The sequence below is a fragment of the Dipodomys ordii genome, unplaced genomic scaffold (assembly GCF_000151885.1).
Source record: "Dipodomys ordii isolate 6190 unplaced genomic scaffold, Dord_2.0 Scaffold168, whole genome shotgun sequence".
Lineage (NCBI taxonomy): Eukaryota > Metazoa > Chordata > Mammalia > Rodentia > Heteromyidae > Dipodomys > Dipodomys ordii.
The window spans coordinates 1,880,818-1,896,469 of record NW_012267384.1 but is presented as its reverse complement, the minus strand read 5'-3'; the positions used below and the strand labels follow the sequence as shown (position 1 = coordinate 1,896,469).

Sequence of the window (15,652 nt, the reverse complement as noted above, 5' to 3'; positions counted from 1 at the left end):
GGCTCTGTGGCTCAAGAGGTAGAGCCTTAAGCTGAAGAGTTCAGGGACAGCACCTAAGCCCAGAGTTCAAGCCCCATGACTGACAAAACAAATAACAAAAACCCCCACAACTCTTCTGGTGTATAGCTCAGATTTCAAGAGTTGCCAGATACAGCTGGGAAGGTGGTTCAGTGGTAGAGTGCTTGCCTTGCATGGATGAGGCCCTGGGTTTGATTCCCCAGCAACACATAAGCAGAAAAAGCCGGAAGTGGCACTCTGGCTCAAAGTGGTAGAGTACTAGTCTTTTTTTTTGGGGGGGGGGGGTCCAGTCGTGGGCCTGAACTCTGGGCCTGGGCGCTGTCCCTCAGCTCTTCAGCACAAGGCTAGCTCTCTACCACTTGAGCCACAGCGCCACTTCCAGCTTTTTTTTTTTCTGCTTATGTGGTGCTGAGGAATTGAACGCAGGGCCTCATGCATGCAAGGCAAGCGCTCTACCACTGAGCCACCTTCCCAGCCCATAGAGTACTAGTCTTGAGCTGAAGAGCTGAGGGACAGTGGCCCCAGGACCCACCAAAAAAAAAAAAAAAGCATCTTCAAGAGATAGATCAGAGATCAGCTGCATTAGCCAGCCATGGGGGTCCTGGAGTGCAATCAGAAGACAGCCAGAGAAAAGGCCTTTTAAGAAAGGTGATTAGACACAGGCAAGTTGAAAATTTAAAGCAGCCACAGAAGCTCAGGTAATGAAGGAACTAAAGGGCTTTTCCAGTGCTAGAGTAAGACTTAGTACCTGAAAATAACTACAGGAGCAGTACCAAGTCCATGAGTGGCCAAATGTTCAGCATTTAAGAACATCCTTCTAGCTTTGGGAGGTTTCTGTTAGGTGAGGCTGAGAACTTCAAACATGAGCCATGGGGCTCACATTTTATCTTTATCCCCTTACTTCATCCTTACCATGGAGTGGCATACAGTTGCGCACAGTCTGAAAACTGAGGTTTACAATTGGATCATTTGGCTCTCAGATCTCCTGTGATTGTTTCAGTACTCAGTGAGTTATTTGTTCCCATTAGTATCAGACATAGAAGGGGGTATCGCCATGGGTGGCCCATTTACCACCCCAGGGGCACAACAAGAAGACCTATGTAGCAAGTGGGACCTTAACTGGCCTACAGACTAAAAAGTGCTGGGCTACCAGTAGTGGCTTCCAGTACACAAAAAATGAAGATTGCAGCTGGGTACCAGTGGCTCATGCATGATATCCTTGATACTCTAGAGGCTGAGATCTGAGGATTGTGGTTTGAAGCCAGCCTGGGCAGCAAAGTCTGTGAGATGCTTATCTCCAATCATCCATCAAAAGGCAAGATTTGTACTGTGGCTCAAGTGTGGCAGTGCTAACCTTGCATAATAAAGCTCAGGCTCTAAATTCAAGTTCCAGTCCTGGTACACACACACACACACACACACACACACACACACACACACACACACACACACACACACACACACACACACACACACACGGAAAAAGGAACCTTTCAAAGTGAATGTAAAACAGAATGACAACTGACTGTACAAGCCCCACCCCTAACTTGCAAACACCAACACAGACTTATGGGAATAATAGAGACTCCAGCTAGTTTATCTGAATGGTACTAGAGAACCATACCTGGTGCACTGAGCACATGGGCAGAAACTTGTCCACTAAGCAATCCCCATCCCAATATGAATGGGGACACAATCCTACCTGTGCATCCTGAACACTTTGACTGTAAGGCACGTACAAAGTGAACAGCCCCACAGCAAAAGATGCTAAGGATAACAAAGAAAGCCCAGAATAAGGAACCAAAGCATAAGAATGTTCAACAAAATGAATGAGGATATATGTTAAAAAAGAAAAAACGAATTCTGGGAAAATCCAAACAAAATAGCTAAACAAGCCCAAAGAAAATACAAATTGAAGCAAGGACGAAAATGCAGGATATGAAAGAAGAGCTTATAAAAATCCAGAAGTCCTGAAAATCACAATGGAATTCAGGAAATGTAAAGCTCAATAAGTTAATTTGAAAACAACAGCTCTATGGAAAGTCTCTAGTAGAGTGGATTTAATTAAAAACAATATCAGGGCTTGAGGACAATATAGATGTTTTAGGACAATCAAATCAAGAATCAGGGAAAAAAATGGGAGGAACATGCAAAACCTCCAGAACACTTCAGAGACCAAACCTAAGAACTATGGAAAAAGAAGATATGCAAGCTAAAGGGCTAGAAAACAATTTGAATAAAATAGTGGGAGAAAATAACCCAAATTTTAAGAAAGAAACATGCATCCAGGACCTCAACTGACTAGAGGAGAAAAGAATTGCCTTCATATACATCCTGGTTAAAAACATTAACTGTGCATAACAAGGAAGGAATACTGAAAGCTTCAAGAGAGAAGTGCCAAGTCACATTCAAAGGTAAGCTCAAGACATTAACAGCTAGGGAGGCATGGAATGACACATCATTTAAAGCACTGAAAGTAAACTACCGATTAAACTACTGATTAATCTATACTCAGAAAAGCTGTCATTTTTACCATGTTCCTTGGTAAGCAAAAACTACACCAGAAGATACTGAAAGAAATCTTCCACACAGAAGAAGAAAAAAGAGTGGAAAGTAAATCCTATCACATGAGCAGATAAGCAAATGAAGAGTTGGAGAAAAACCAAATCATATAAAATCACAAGAATTACTACATACTTTTCATTAACATTGGATGTTATGATCTCAATTTCAAATGATGCGGGGAACACTGGAAAATCACTTCTAGTGTTCCAAAAATTAGCTCCTACAGTTTTTGACCCTCACTCATTGCTCCATCACCCCAACTTGTACAAGTAGCTTCTTCCCAAATTGATGGTCCCAAATGAAAATCTGCCCTCCTTCCCTTTCTTTTCAATAATCTACTTTATACCAAAAGCAGCTCTCAGATATTTTGTTTCCCAGATCTAGCCCCTGTGCCCTACCAGCTAGCTCTCTAGGCCAACACTGGATCAGAGTATGATACTGGTACAAGATACTAGAGAACCTGGTGATCACAGGGTGCGTCTATCCTGCCTTCTCAGAATCCGCCCCTCCCCCCCCCATTAGTTCCTATATAGAAAAAAAGGTGTGGTAGAGCCTTATCATGATCCACTCATGGCATAGCTTAAGCATCAATTTTTGGCCAACATTCTGCTATGTATATATACATCAGTAGAGATGGAAATAGACTAGAGAAACTTGGTATATAAATCTGTCATAGTTCCTTTTTTTGTTGCTATGGACAAATATTTGAGAAATAGCTAAAAGAAGGAAGGATTTATTTTGACTCAATATTTCAGAAGAGTGAGTCCATGAGTGGCCTCATGAGTTACTTCCTTTGGCAGAACAGCATGGCCCACAGCATGTGCAGAGGTTGTTCACCTCATATGGCAGAGAGGGAGAAGGAGAGACAAAGACAGGAAGTGTTAGGTCTGACAGGGAGAACGGCCCCCTCCCCCCTTCCTCTTAGTGAAAGACAGCACATAGCCTTACCAGAAATTGCTGGCCTGAAACCAATACTCACCTGTCAATCACCTGACTGTGAGTCAGCAAAGGACCCCAGACTCTGAGATTACTTCCTCAGCTGCTGAGTTCACTTCCCAAGCCACCTAGTCATGACTCCTTTGGACAGTGATTGATCCCACAGGCTCTGAGATTCCTTCCCCATCCGCTGTGGTCACATTTCCCTACTTTTTCCCATGTAATGACTCAAGCACAAGTTTCCTTTCTCCTTTTCTCTTCTCTGTTCGCATGCCTCCATCTCATGTGAGTCTCTATGGGGTATTCATAGTCAAATCATAATGTCCTAGTGTGTGTAGAACATTACATAGTTTTTGTTTGTAAAGAATAATTGTTTTAAGTCGTTTAAATAAGGATCAGGTGGACCCGTTGCAACAATGAGAAGTACAAGTTGTCATGTCCAAAACGAACTTTACAACTTTGGTGGTGGGGGTGGGGATTGGGGGGCGGGGCGGAGGGGAAGGGGAGGCTGGGAAGGGGTGTGAAGGGGAAACAAAGGAGGAGGCTACAATGCTTAATAAGAAATGTACTCATTATCTTGCCCATGTAATTGTAACCCCTCTGTAGAGTATGTTCACAAGAAAAAAATTAAAAAAAAGAATAATTATTTTCTGGGTTTTATGGTTTGGGTTTTTTTGTTTGTTTGTTTGTTTGTTTTGATTGGCCTGAGCTCTGTCCCTGAGCTTTTTTGTTCAAGGCTAGCACTCTACCACTTAGAGCCACAGTGCCACTTTGGTTTTCTGGTGGTTAATTGGAGGTAAGAGTCTCATGGACTTTCCTGCCCTGGTTGGCTTCAAACAGAGAGCCTCCTGAGTAGTTAGGATTACAGGCAAGAGCCTGGCTAAGGATGTAATCATTCTTAAATGATAGGAAACAGAGATGAATTTCACCAAAATTATACATGATCTGCTAGTTGGTTTATCTTTTTATTCTTCATTGGGTCAGGGACTTCCTAGATCTTATTTATTGCTGTATCCTCAGTCTAGTTCAGTGCTTGGCAAGTGTTAATTTTGGTATTAATGTCTGAATTATGATTAAACTCTATAATGATTATCTTCCAAAGTTGTTCTTTGCTCTGACTTTAAGCTTATATAGTAATATGTTTCTTGTTATATTAGAAAATAGGAGACCACATTCACTTGCTCATTGGGTACAAAATTGATATGAGCACGTTTAGATATAATGGACAATACACTTAAATGAGAATGAAGGAACAGCTGCTCATTTTTTAATGAGATGTACAAAATTTGTTCATTATTTTTTTCTTTGCAATTTTGCCATCACAGGTTTCTTTGGGGGTAGTTCTGAGGTAATTACATAGTTTTAGAAGTTACAAAATACTGAACTTGGTGACATGGGAATTAAGTTGTTTTGTTTATTTTTCTCTTGATCCTCAGCCCTATTTTCCTCCATGTCTTTATTATCTTCTCCTCACCTCTTATACCTGCAATTTTTAATCTCCTCAGAATCTTCTCTGTTAAAATGCTTACAACTAACTACTGCAGCACTTAGTTCTCACTAGAATGGCACTTAACATAAATTTATTATTTTCTCTTAAGCTTTGTGGGTGGCATGGCCACTTAACAAGTGCAAAGTATTAGTCAGCAATATGCAGGAGTTTAACTGATATAGTCAAATAAAAGATGTCTTAGCAAAATTTTCTTCTGTGGTTTTATTGATCCAAAATTGGTATTTCACTGTATGGAAGCACCAAAATGAGATTGAATTGAGCTTGCTTTTGTTGGCTGAGGGTGTACCTGTAATGAGTGTTTATAATAAGATGGTTTATGTTTATTGGAAAGTGAGGTCAGACTTGAATCCCCCAATCCCTCCCCCCTCCCCCGCCCCCGCTCTTGACCTAGGGGAATGGGTGCTCTTTTCAACAACTCATGCATATATCTCTTCTGTAAATTCTAACATTTTGAATTCCTACATGAGGTAGAATGAAATAATTAGAATGGAAATCAGTAAATTATAGTTCAATATAAATTTATATCTTGTTTCTTTGTAAAATCAGGCATATTTTCCAAAGGAAATATGATCAGTCTATACATAAATTTGTTGAATGTACCAAGAAACCTGAAAAATATTATTGTTCACCAAGAAACCGGAAAAATATTATTGTTGTCAGTCTTTTAAAGAAGTTAACCCATTTTTTTCTTCTTGTTTTATAATCAATTAATTTTTTTATTTTGTTGTTTGTGAATAAAAATATCTTTCTTCAATTTACCACAAATATTTTTCAGTTTCTATAAACAGATCACTGTCATCCTTAAAAAAAAATCAGAAAGAAACTTACTGATCACCTAAATGAAGCTACTTTATTTCACAGATGGGAAATCTAAAGTCCAGAGAGGTTAATTGACTGTCCTATAGTCATATAGCTAATTGGTCATAAAAATTATTAGAAGTTAGATATGCCATTTTCCCAGTCAAAAACTCTTTTCATGAATAGATACTTAGATTCCTGTTTTCTCCAGCTAGATTCATACTCTTGATTTTTGCCAAACTTCCTTATTCACTGCTGATTTTTTTCAGATCATATCTGAGCTGGAATTTAAAATCCAAAAGCTTCAGTGTAATAGCTTGTACTTAAAATATAACTGCATATGGAGCTAAAATTTCTCACAGTTGGTCTTACTTGACATACTTTAGATCTTAAATTTTAAAAATGAAATTTACTGACCCAGTTTTAAGAATATTATTTTCTAAAACTATAGGTATTTTGAAAAATCTTTATATAATTTATTGTTAATATTTATAGGTTATTTACTTTGATTTAAATGATTAAACCACATAATTTTCTTGTGTAAATGGTTTATATAGTGATTTAGAATAAATCCTGAATTTAATGTCATATTACTGAAAGCTAAAATATTCTTCAGTAGCACAAAGTCAAGATATTTATACCCAACCGCTTCATTGTTACTGGAACCATTGCTTTATAATATAAAAGATTCTTAAAGGATTATATGAGACAATACTGACCTACCATTAAGAGAGGGAGACAGAGACAGAGAAACAGAGAGAGAAATAGAGAGAAAAAATGAAAAGAAAATAATTCTTCTAGAGGGGTAGGATGGGGGTGAGTGGGTGGAAGATGGGAAGGGATGAGAAGGGGAAACAAAGGAGGAGGCAACAGTGCTTGATAAAAAAGGTACTCATTACCTTCCCATGTAATTGTAACCCTTCTGTACTGTATTTTTACAATAAAAAAAGAAAATAATTCTTCTATTTCCAATTTATGATCTATAAATAAACACTTTTATTCTTGAGGGATGCATTTTTGCTAGCAGAACTCTTTAGAGGTTTAGAAAATAGTAAGCTCTAGCCCAGCTCTGTCACTCACCAACAGCATGACCTTGGGAGCCTTGCAGAATTCCAATTCATAATATTTCTTTTTTTTTTTTTTTTGGTTGTTGGTTATGGAGCTTGAACTCTGGGCCTGGGTGCTGCCCCTGTGCTCTTCAGCTCAAGGCGAGTGCTCTACCACTTGAGCCACAGCACTGCTTCCGGTTTTCTGGTGGTTTATTGCAGCTAACAGTCTCATGGGCTTTCCTGCCTGGGCTGGCTTTAAACTGTGATCCGCAGATCTCAGCCTCCTGAGTAGCTAGGATTACAGGTGTGAGCCACCTGTGCCTAGCCAATTCATAGTATTTCTATTGACAGAGATTATAGCTTTTTATAGAAATTAATACTTTATGTATAAAGTTTCTAGTATTGACCTTTTAACAGGTTCCCAAAGAATACTAATTTATTTTCATACTTCTCTGCCTATGATCCACATCCCGCCAAAGGGATGGTAGGGCAGCAGTACACAGGTAGCTACAGTTAAAATTAAACTTGCATACCACAGCTCTTTCAATTCTTTTCTACCCTGCAGAATGTTGGATAGACTACTCACCTGGAGCAGTACTGTCCTTCAGGTACTCTACTGCCTTCAAGACCATCTAAACCCTAGAGATGGCTGTGGGAATGCCTAATGGAAGTCCAGAAAATAGCTTCTGTGGTAGCTTTAATCCTGCCGTTGGTGACAGTGAATTTTCAGATATAAATGTTATTAATGATTTTATGCAAAATGTCAGTTTTGTAATTTTCCATGTTAGAGTGAAATATGCCTAAACATATTTTATAAGGTAACTCAGGTTAGATTAATAAAAAATAATTACTCCTGAAAAAAATTGAGGAATTTTAAACCTTTTTAGGTATATACAAAGGTTCTTTGTTAAAAAATAACCTTCGTTTGTAATTTCTTTCTTCCTTTCTTCTTTTCCTTTTCTTTCTTCATTTCTTTTCTTTCTGCCAATCCTAGGGCTTGAACTCAGGACCTGAGCATTGTCCCTGAGCTTTTTTACAACAGGCTAGCACTCTAACACTTGAGCCACAGCTCCACTTCTGGCTTTTTGGTGGTTAATTGAAGATACAAGTCTCATGGCTTTTCCTGTCCAGGCTAGTTTTGAACTATATCCGAAGATCTCAGCCTTATGAGTAGCTAGAAGTACAAGCATGAGTCACCAGTGCCCAGCTGGGTAATATCTTAAAAGTAAAAATATCTTGATTTTTAAGGCTGATAATATTTTAGGCTTTGTTGGCAACAGTCCTATCTTTCACTGACATCTATTTCCTAGGTTATGACACCCGGACATATATGCAGTTGGCCTAAAGCTTAACTTTAAGAGCATAGTGTGTTCCTATAAATAACTGATATTCTATTTCTCTTTGGTCTTTTCATTCTTTTTGTATGGGAAGTTTTTACAATTTCAGCTGTATTATGAATTTACATGAGTATCCAAGAAATGGCCTTATTTTAAGTATTATTTCAGAAAATAGGTCCTGAGTTACCCAAGATGGCCCCATGTTATTAACATTTAGATAATATGTCCTCCAATTGATGAATTGATGCTGTCTCTTTCTAGTTCTTTTTTTTTTTTTTTTTTTTTTGTCGGTCGTGGGGCTTGAACTCTGGGCCTGGGCGTTGTCCCTCAGCTCTTCAGCTCAAGGCGAGTGCTCTACCACTTGAGCTAAGGTACCACTTCCTGATGCTGTCTATTGAGTGGTGGTCAGGACATGCCTGCTCTGACCCTTTGCCAGGAAGACAACAAAGAAAATGATAAAAGGGAAGAAGGGGAAAAAATTATTGGTTTTTCCTCCTCAGGCAACATATTATCTGCTCTCATTTTAGTATGTGGTGAGTTTGAGAGATTTGTTCAAGTAGTTTTTCTTTCTCCCCTCTCCTTTTCTTTTACCTTTTTTTTGTGGCCTTAGTAGGATTTGAACTCAGGGTCTCATGCTTACTAGATTGGCCTTCTACTACTTGAGTCATCCCCCAACATTTTTGGCTTTAGTTTTTCAGATAGAGTCTTACAGGCTGGCCTTGAACCATAATAACCCTCCTATTTATACATCCTGAATAATTGAGACTGTGAACATGAAACATCACTTGTTTTTTGAGATAGGGTCTTGCTAACTTTTTACCTGGGCTTATCTTGAATTTAGATATTCTTGTTTGTGCCTCCGGTATAGATAGGATTACAAATGTGCATAGATGGCTTTCTCTTCCTCCTCTTCTTTCGTTCTTCTTCTTCTTTTTTTAATCCCCCCAGATATAGGGCTTAGACTCAGGGCTTGGGGGCTGTCCCCGAGTTCTTTTGCTCAAGGCTAGTGCTCTATCACTTTGAGCCACAGCTCCAATTCTGGTTTTCTAGTGGTTAATTGGTGATAAGAGTCTCGGGGACTATCCTGCCCAGGCTGGCTTTGAACTGTGATCCTAAGGTCTCAGCCTCCTGAGTAACTAGGATTACAGACTTGAGCCACCAGTGCCCGTGCCTTCCTTTTCTTATATAAAAGAAGTCATATGAAAATAGATTGGAAAACTCACTTGGAGAAAACAAATGTAGAATTTAGGGATGAATACATATCAGTATTGCAACTTGAATAATATAGTCTGATTTTATACCTGAGTAAACTTGGTAGAATAATCAGAAAGATAAGATTCTATTTTGTTGTTTCATTTCTAGTATGCCATGAACTGAAATAAAAATCTTTTGTTGTGCAGCTCTTTACTGAATTTGTACTTAAATAATTTCTCCTTTGTAGGAATTTTCTTCTTGCAACAAAATCTATTACATGATTTTATAAATAACCCATTGGACAGAGTGAAAGCCATATTCAGACTCAAAGAAAAACTTTTTATGTTTTACTTTAGATTTTTATTTTATGTAAAAGTCGCTTTACATAGAAAAGGGTTTCATTTTGGCTGTAAAATAAAATTGGAAGTTGGTAACATTACTCATAGAATCATTCAGTGGTGGTTGATTAAACACTGGTTAGATATTATTGAGGAATCTGGATGTGCAGAGTGTACACAGAAATAGGTGTAAGTGTTCTCTTTTACTAAGGTATACATTGGAGAGATTGCTATATTTAAAACTAAGTATGGAGTCAGAGGACTGTGGCTCATACTTGGAATCCTAGCTCTCTGGAAGCCGAGATCTGAGGATCACAGTTCAGAGCCAGCCCAGGCAGGAAAGTCTGTGAGATTCTTATCTTCAGTTAGCCACCAAAAATCCAAAAGTAGAACTTTGGCTCAAGTGGTAAAGTGCTAGCTTGAGCAAAAAAGCTCAGGGACAACACCTAGATCCTGAGTTCAAGACCCAGGATAGGCACCAAAAAACAAAAAGCAAAGCAAAATAAAACAGAAAAACCAAAACTAAGAATGCCTGCAGCCAGAAGACCCATTTCAAACCTTAGAAATTAGGTTAAGTCAGAAGTCCTAGAAACATGGTGATTTGTCTGTAACTTTGACCATGAGACTGAGACCTGGTTAAATTGATCTTCTATGCCAGTTCTGTTTATCCATTGTCTATTGAAGGAATAAAATTACCAAGATGGTCAATTTGTAAAGAAAAGAAGTGTATTATTATTCACAGTTTGAAGTCCAAGATCAGTTCCATGTGTTTGACCAGTGCTGAGTGTCGCATTTTCTGCATCACAACATGATGGATGACATCATGGTGGGAGCTTGTGTGATAGGGAGGGGTCACATAATGAACCAGTGAGCCAGAAAGCTTCAAGGGCCAGGACTACCCTTTTATAATAATCTTCTTTCTGAAAAACTAACTCACTACATCAGACCAGCATTAATTAGTTTGTGAGAAATTGCCCTCATGCCCTGATCATCTGATACTAGGCTACATCTCTTAAAAGAGTTCTCAACATTGCCCCACCAAGGACCAGGCTTCCAATACATGAACATTTTGGGGACACCTGTTAAAATGAACATGGTAATTTAGTTGGGAAAAAGATGAATTACTTCCTTCCAGAAACACTTGTGCTATGATGCGGATCAAAACAACAATCATAAAGTCTTGTTCAAAAGCTGCTGAGAATACAGATGCAAACACATGTGTTTTAAGTAGATTAGAAAGGCATACGAATGAGTGACCAACAGTTCTGCTTTTGGCTTCTCAGCTGTAATTGGAATTTGATCTTTTCCCATACGGGGAATGTATCGTCAGCCTCATAATACTGGGCAGAGACATTCCCAGTTAGCCTCACGATGATGATGGTGAACAACCAGTACTCTATAACTTACTATGTTCCTTAGTTATTATGCTCGGCAGGTTGGTGTGTAGCATGCATTTTTGTGAGATTTTCAGTTTACTAAGGAGGCCATAACTTCATTACAAGTTGAGAGTTAACAATATTGGCTTTTGCACCCAACTTTGCATTCATAATTTTGCAAGTTCATTTTTAGGGAGGATCAGTCAAATTGTATATGTTTAGGCTCACAAAATCTGGATCCTCACTGAGTTTTACTGAGTTTTCTCAGTGGATTTTTGTATACTTACAGTTTGTAAGTAAGTGAGCATCATATAGAAGCCAGAGAGTTCCAAATTATTCTAAAATCAGTGGTTTGCATGGCTCTTTTGAAAGAGAACAGGAATTTCCTAGCAGCCAGTGTATTTCAGTGTCAGTGTTAGTGAATGTCAGAAAACTGGAACTTAGGTGCAGAGTTTAGTTGAGACCAGTTCTGGTCAGCCTTTATAAAAGCCCACTATGTTAGGGAGATATTGGGTCAGGTTCTTTCTCATAATTTAAATTTAGTTTAGAAGTTATTTCAAATGAATTAACAGTGAAATATCTTTATTTCCTTTAAACCTAGTTCTCTGATATAAGACATTGTAGATTAAGATCATATATATGATTAAATGAAAAATTGTTAATGTTACTCCTTGATGTTCTCTAAAACAGTGAAGCTTTGTCAGGACTAGTAGTTTCAATGCTGTGGAGTTAAAATGGACATTATTCTACATCCTTTTTGGAGATAGTTTAACAGATGGTGGCTATGGTTCACCTGGGGTGACTATTTTTCAAACCCACTTGGGTTAAAAAGAAATCTCAACCTTTTACATGAGTTTAGTTATTCATTCATTCCTTGATAGAAATGTTACTAAGCACCTCCTGTGTGTCTGTTCTTGGTTAGGTGTTGTAATTCAGTGTATTGTATAGGAAGGTAGATGGTAAAACTATATCCTCCTCTCTTACTGCTGTTTTATTCTTTCAGTTTGTCAGAGCTTTCCCTTTGTAGATTTTGCTGGCTTCAGATGCTTCTAGATGTTTTTGTGACATTAGTAATTTGTAATTAGTAATTAGTATGCATTTGGATGATTAACCACTCACTATCTGTCTCTGTATGTTATAAGTTCTATAAGCAAGGGTTGTGATATCATTTACTTATCAATATTGAATTCAGTACCCTATATTTAAGAGGTATTAAGGAAGCTGAGATCAGAGGATCATGATTCAAAGCCAGCCTAGGCAGCAAAGTCCATGAGCCTCTAATCTCCAATAAACCACCAGAAAACTGGAGGTGGTGCTGTGGCTCAAGTGGTAGAGTATTAGCCTTGAACTGAAGAGCTCAGGGTCAGCGCCCAGATCCAGCGTTCAAGCCCCACGACTGACAAAAACAAAACAAAACAAAAGGTACTTGAAGATTTCTTGATTAGGAGACCTGTGTAGCAAGAGTACTGTTCCTTGTCTAGTTGGACTTAGGAGCCATTGCCCCAGGAAGTGAATTGTAAGCTAGATCTGAAGAATGAAAGGAGTTAATGAAGAAGACAGACAACCTGTGGAATCAAAGCTGAATTTATCCTAAAAGCATTGGAAGAGTTTTAAACAAAAAAGCACAATCAGACTTCCATTTTTACATGGATTATTTTTAACTGTTGTTGAGTGGGCAAGGGTGGAATAGAAGGAATGGCTAGGTTTAGTAGTATTAGGTGGTGGCCTCACTTGGTTCCTGGGTAGTATAGAAAGAGAAGAGGATCCATTTGAGAAATCTTTAATGGAGTAACTGATTTGAGTTAGTGAGGAAAACAAAAGTAGCAAATATGACTCTCAAGTTTGTGCTTAGAGAACTGAGAGCATCCTGGGGGCTTTCACAGAGTCTAGATGTCAGAAGAACTATGTGAGGAGAAGAATATGAATCACCCTTGAAGTCTATCTACATTTATACTAGACATTATAGATTTTATTAAGTAGTGGAATTTCCTCTAAAAATTAACAAAATAGCAGACAAATACACTCATAATATTCAAACATGTATGAAAATGGGACCAGGTAACTTGAGGGGGATGAGTGGAGTTGAGATAAATGGGGGAGAAGGAGAAAGATAGAAGGCATGACGTTGATCAAGATGCATTGTACTCATGAATGCACATCCTGAATTGAACCTTTTTGTATAACTACTGAAAGATAATTTAAGAAAAATAAAATGTTAAGATATAAAAAAGAAACATGGATACAGGCGTATCTGGGTACCTGGAAGATATTATCAAAATTAACTTTTGGGATGTTAGCTATATTTTAAAAATAATTTTTAGTTTTCAATATTAATGTATTTTATTTTTATCAAGGAAAAAGTAACAAAACATATATTAGGATAGGAAATCCTATACCAAAACAAACAAAAAAGACAAATGTCATAAGGAACAAAAACTAATACTTTGGTCAAAATGTGGGCTGTACCTACTGAAAATAAATAACCCAATGAAAATGATTTCTCCTAATTTGAAGATCATTGTGAATAAGTTCACCATTAGTGTGTGTGCCTAGTACACACCCACAGGGACTAATCATCTGGAAATTTAAGTTTATCTTTCCAATATCTGCATGATAGAGCCATTGACTGGCATTCATTTATCCATATTTTCCTTAACTCTCAGCAAAATCCCTGGCATATAGGGATAACTGCAGTGAAGGTTATTGTTTTGGATTTGTTAGTAACACATTAATTTTGTTCACTGTTGTTGTTATAATTTTGTTTCTTCTTGTAAGTTCATTATTCACTAAATTTTTTATTTTAACAGTGATTTATTTAACAATGATGTTATTTATGTCATCTCATTTTTAGGTAGATTGGGGTCAGCTGGACTATTTAGTAGTTGACATGCCACCTGGAACAGGAGACGTACAGTTATCAATTTCACAGAATATTCCCATTTCAGGTAATTTTTAAATAATTTAAGCTTTCTTCTTCATGTTATTGTTGCTATACAGAGAAACAAACTTCTTGGCAAGCAAACATTTCTATCTTTAAAAATAACTTACAGAACTGGCATGGTAGTATGTTCCTTCAGTCATTCGGGGAAACCAGTATGAACTTGGAGCCAGCTAAGGCTACACAGAAAAACACTGTTTCAAAAACAAACAAACAAACAGAAGCATACCAGTGTAACTTTGGAGCCAGTTGAGGCTACACAGAAAGACACTGTTTCAGAAACAAACAAACAGAAGCATACGTTAAAATTTTCAGACTGTTAACAGAATGAGTGTATTTACAAAAACAAAGATACTTTGACAAGGTGGTGACATAAACCTGTGTTTTATAAAAGCAATAGTACTTAGGTATATTTAATAGAACATGGCTGTTTGGTTAACTGCCATCTATCGTTCACAGCATTGGTACATGGCAAGCAACCAGTGGATATATATTGAGTTTACTGGGTAAGAGTACATATTAGGAAAAAATGCTTTTCTTGGTAAATACAATTCTGGGAGAATTTTATAATCTGCTGCTTTTCAAATGTTGAAATCAACAGCAATCAACAGAATAGCTTATAGCAAATGCACAATACTATCTAAGCTATTTTGCTTATTGTATAGTATTTAATATAGTAGTAAATACTGGTTTTTTGTGCTTGTGTTATGGAATTTAAATATTAGTAGTTATTCTTATGTTGAATCCACTTCTTAAAACTTCCTTAGATGTGTATATAGGTATGCATATATATGTATACATCCATAGATATTACTGACACAGATTAGTGGGAAAAATAAAGAAAATTTTTAATATTTTTGTAAATCAACTGTTTTCTGGTTATCCAAGTAATACCATTTAATTATCAAAAATGTTTTGATAAGAAATAAATGCTATTTGAAAATACCAAGATAGAATTCATCCATGGATATTTTTAATGTTTCAATATGTGTGTAACCATAATGTAGTCTGAGATTGTTTTTTTAGGGAGGCAGCAAAATTGGCATATGAAAATAATTTATTCTTTTGGTTATCACTGTACTAAAAGCCTGCTTTTTCTTTTTCTTTTTATGTATTTTGAGGGTATATTACATTCCTAGATTTAAAAAAAAATAGTTGCTTCGTATCCATTACATATGCTCCTGGTACCTTGAAATGCTTCTGAAATGCTTATATTAAACATATGGCTTCTGAAGTGCATGTATTATACATGTGGCTCATATGTTGAAAACAATGGACTAAATTATCATTTATGCCCTGAGTAGTGACTTAGTACCTGTGGACCCACACAGGTGAAATGATGTCTCTAAAAACAATTTGCTTATTTTGATTTACTCAGAAAACAACCTATTTGGACAAGATTCATAATTAAATATCTTATTTTAGTTTGTATTTTTATTTCAACACCAAAAAACAGATACAGATTTGGGTTAAGATTTTCTTCCCTCATTTTTCTTGCAGCCTAAAAGTTTCCTTCTTATATGCTAATACTTAGGTAGGAATATTTCTTTTTTTTTATTTTATTTGTGAACATACTGTACAGAGGGGTTACAA

The 15,652-nt window shown here is 37.1% G+C and overlaps 1 protein-coding gene across 4 annotated transcripts in view; it reads left to right on the top strand.

Moving 5' to 3' along the window:
- Positions 1 to 15,652, top strand: part of Nubpl (nucleotide binding protein-like) — a 240,289-nt gene that overhangs the window by 164,433 nt on the left and 60,204 nt on the right. For all 4 annotated transcript variants that reach the window (XM_013033466.1, XM_013033465.1, XM_013033467.1 and 1 more), the window contains one exon: positions 13,973 to 14,066. In XM_013033466.1, the coding sequence (XP_012888920.1) occupies positions 13,973 to 14,066 (94 nt within the window). The remainder of the gene's footprint in view (positions 1 to 13,972; positions 14,067 to 15,652) is intronic.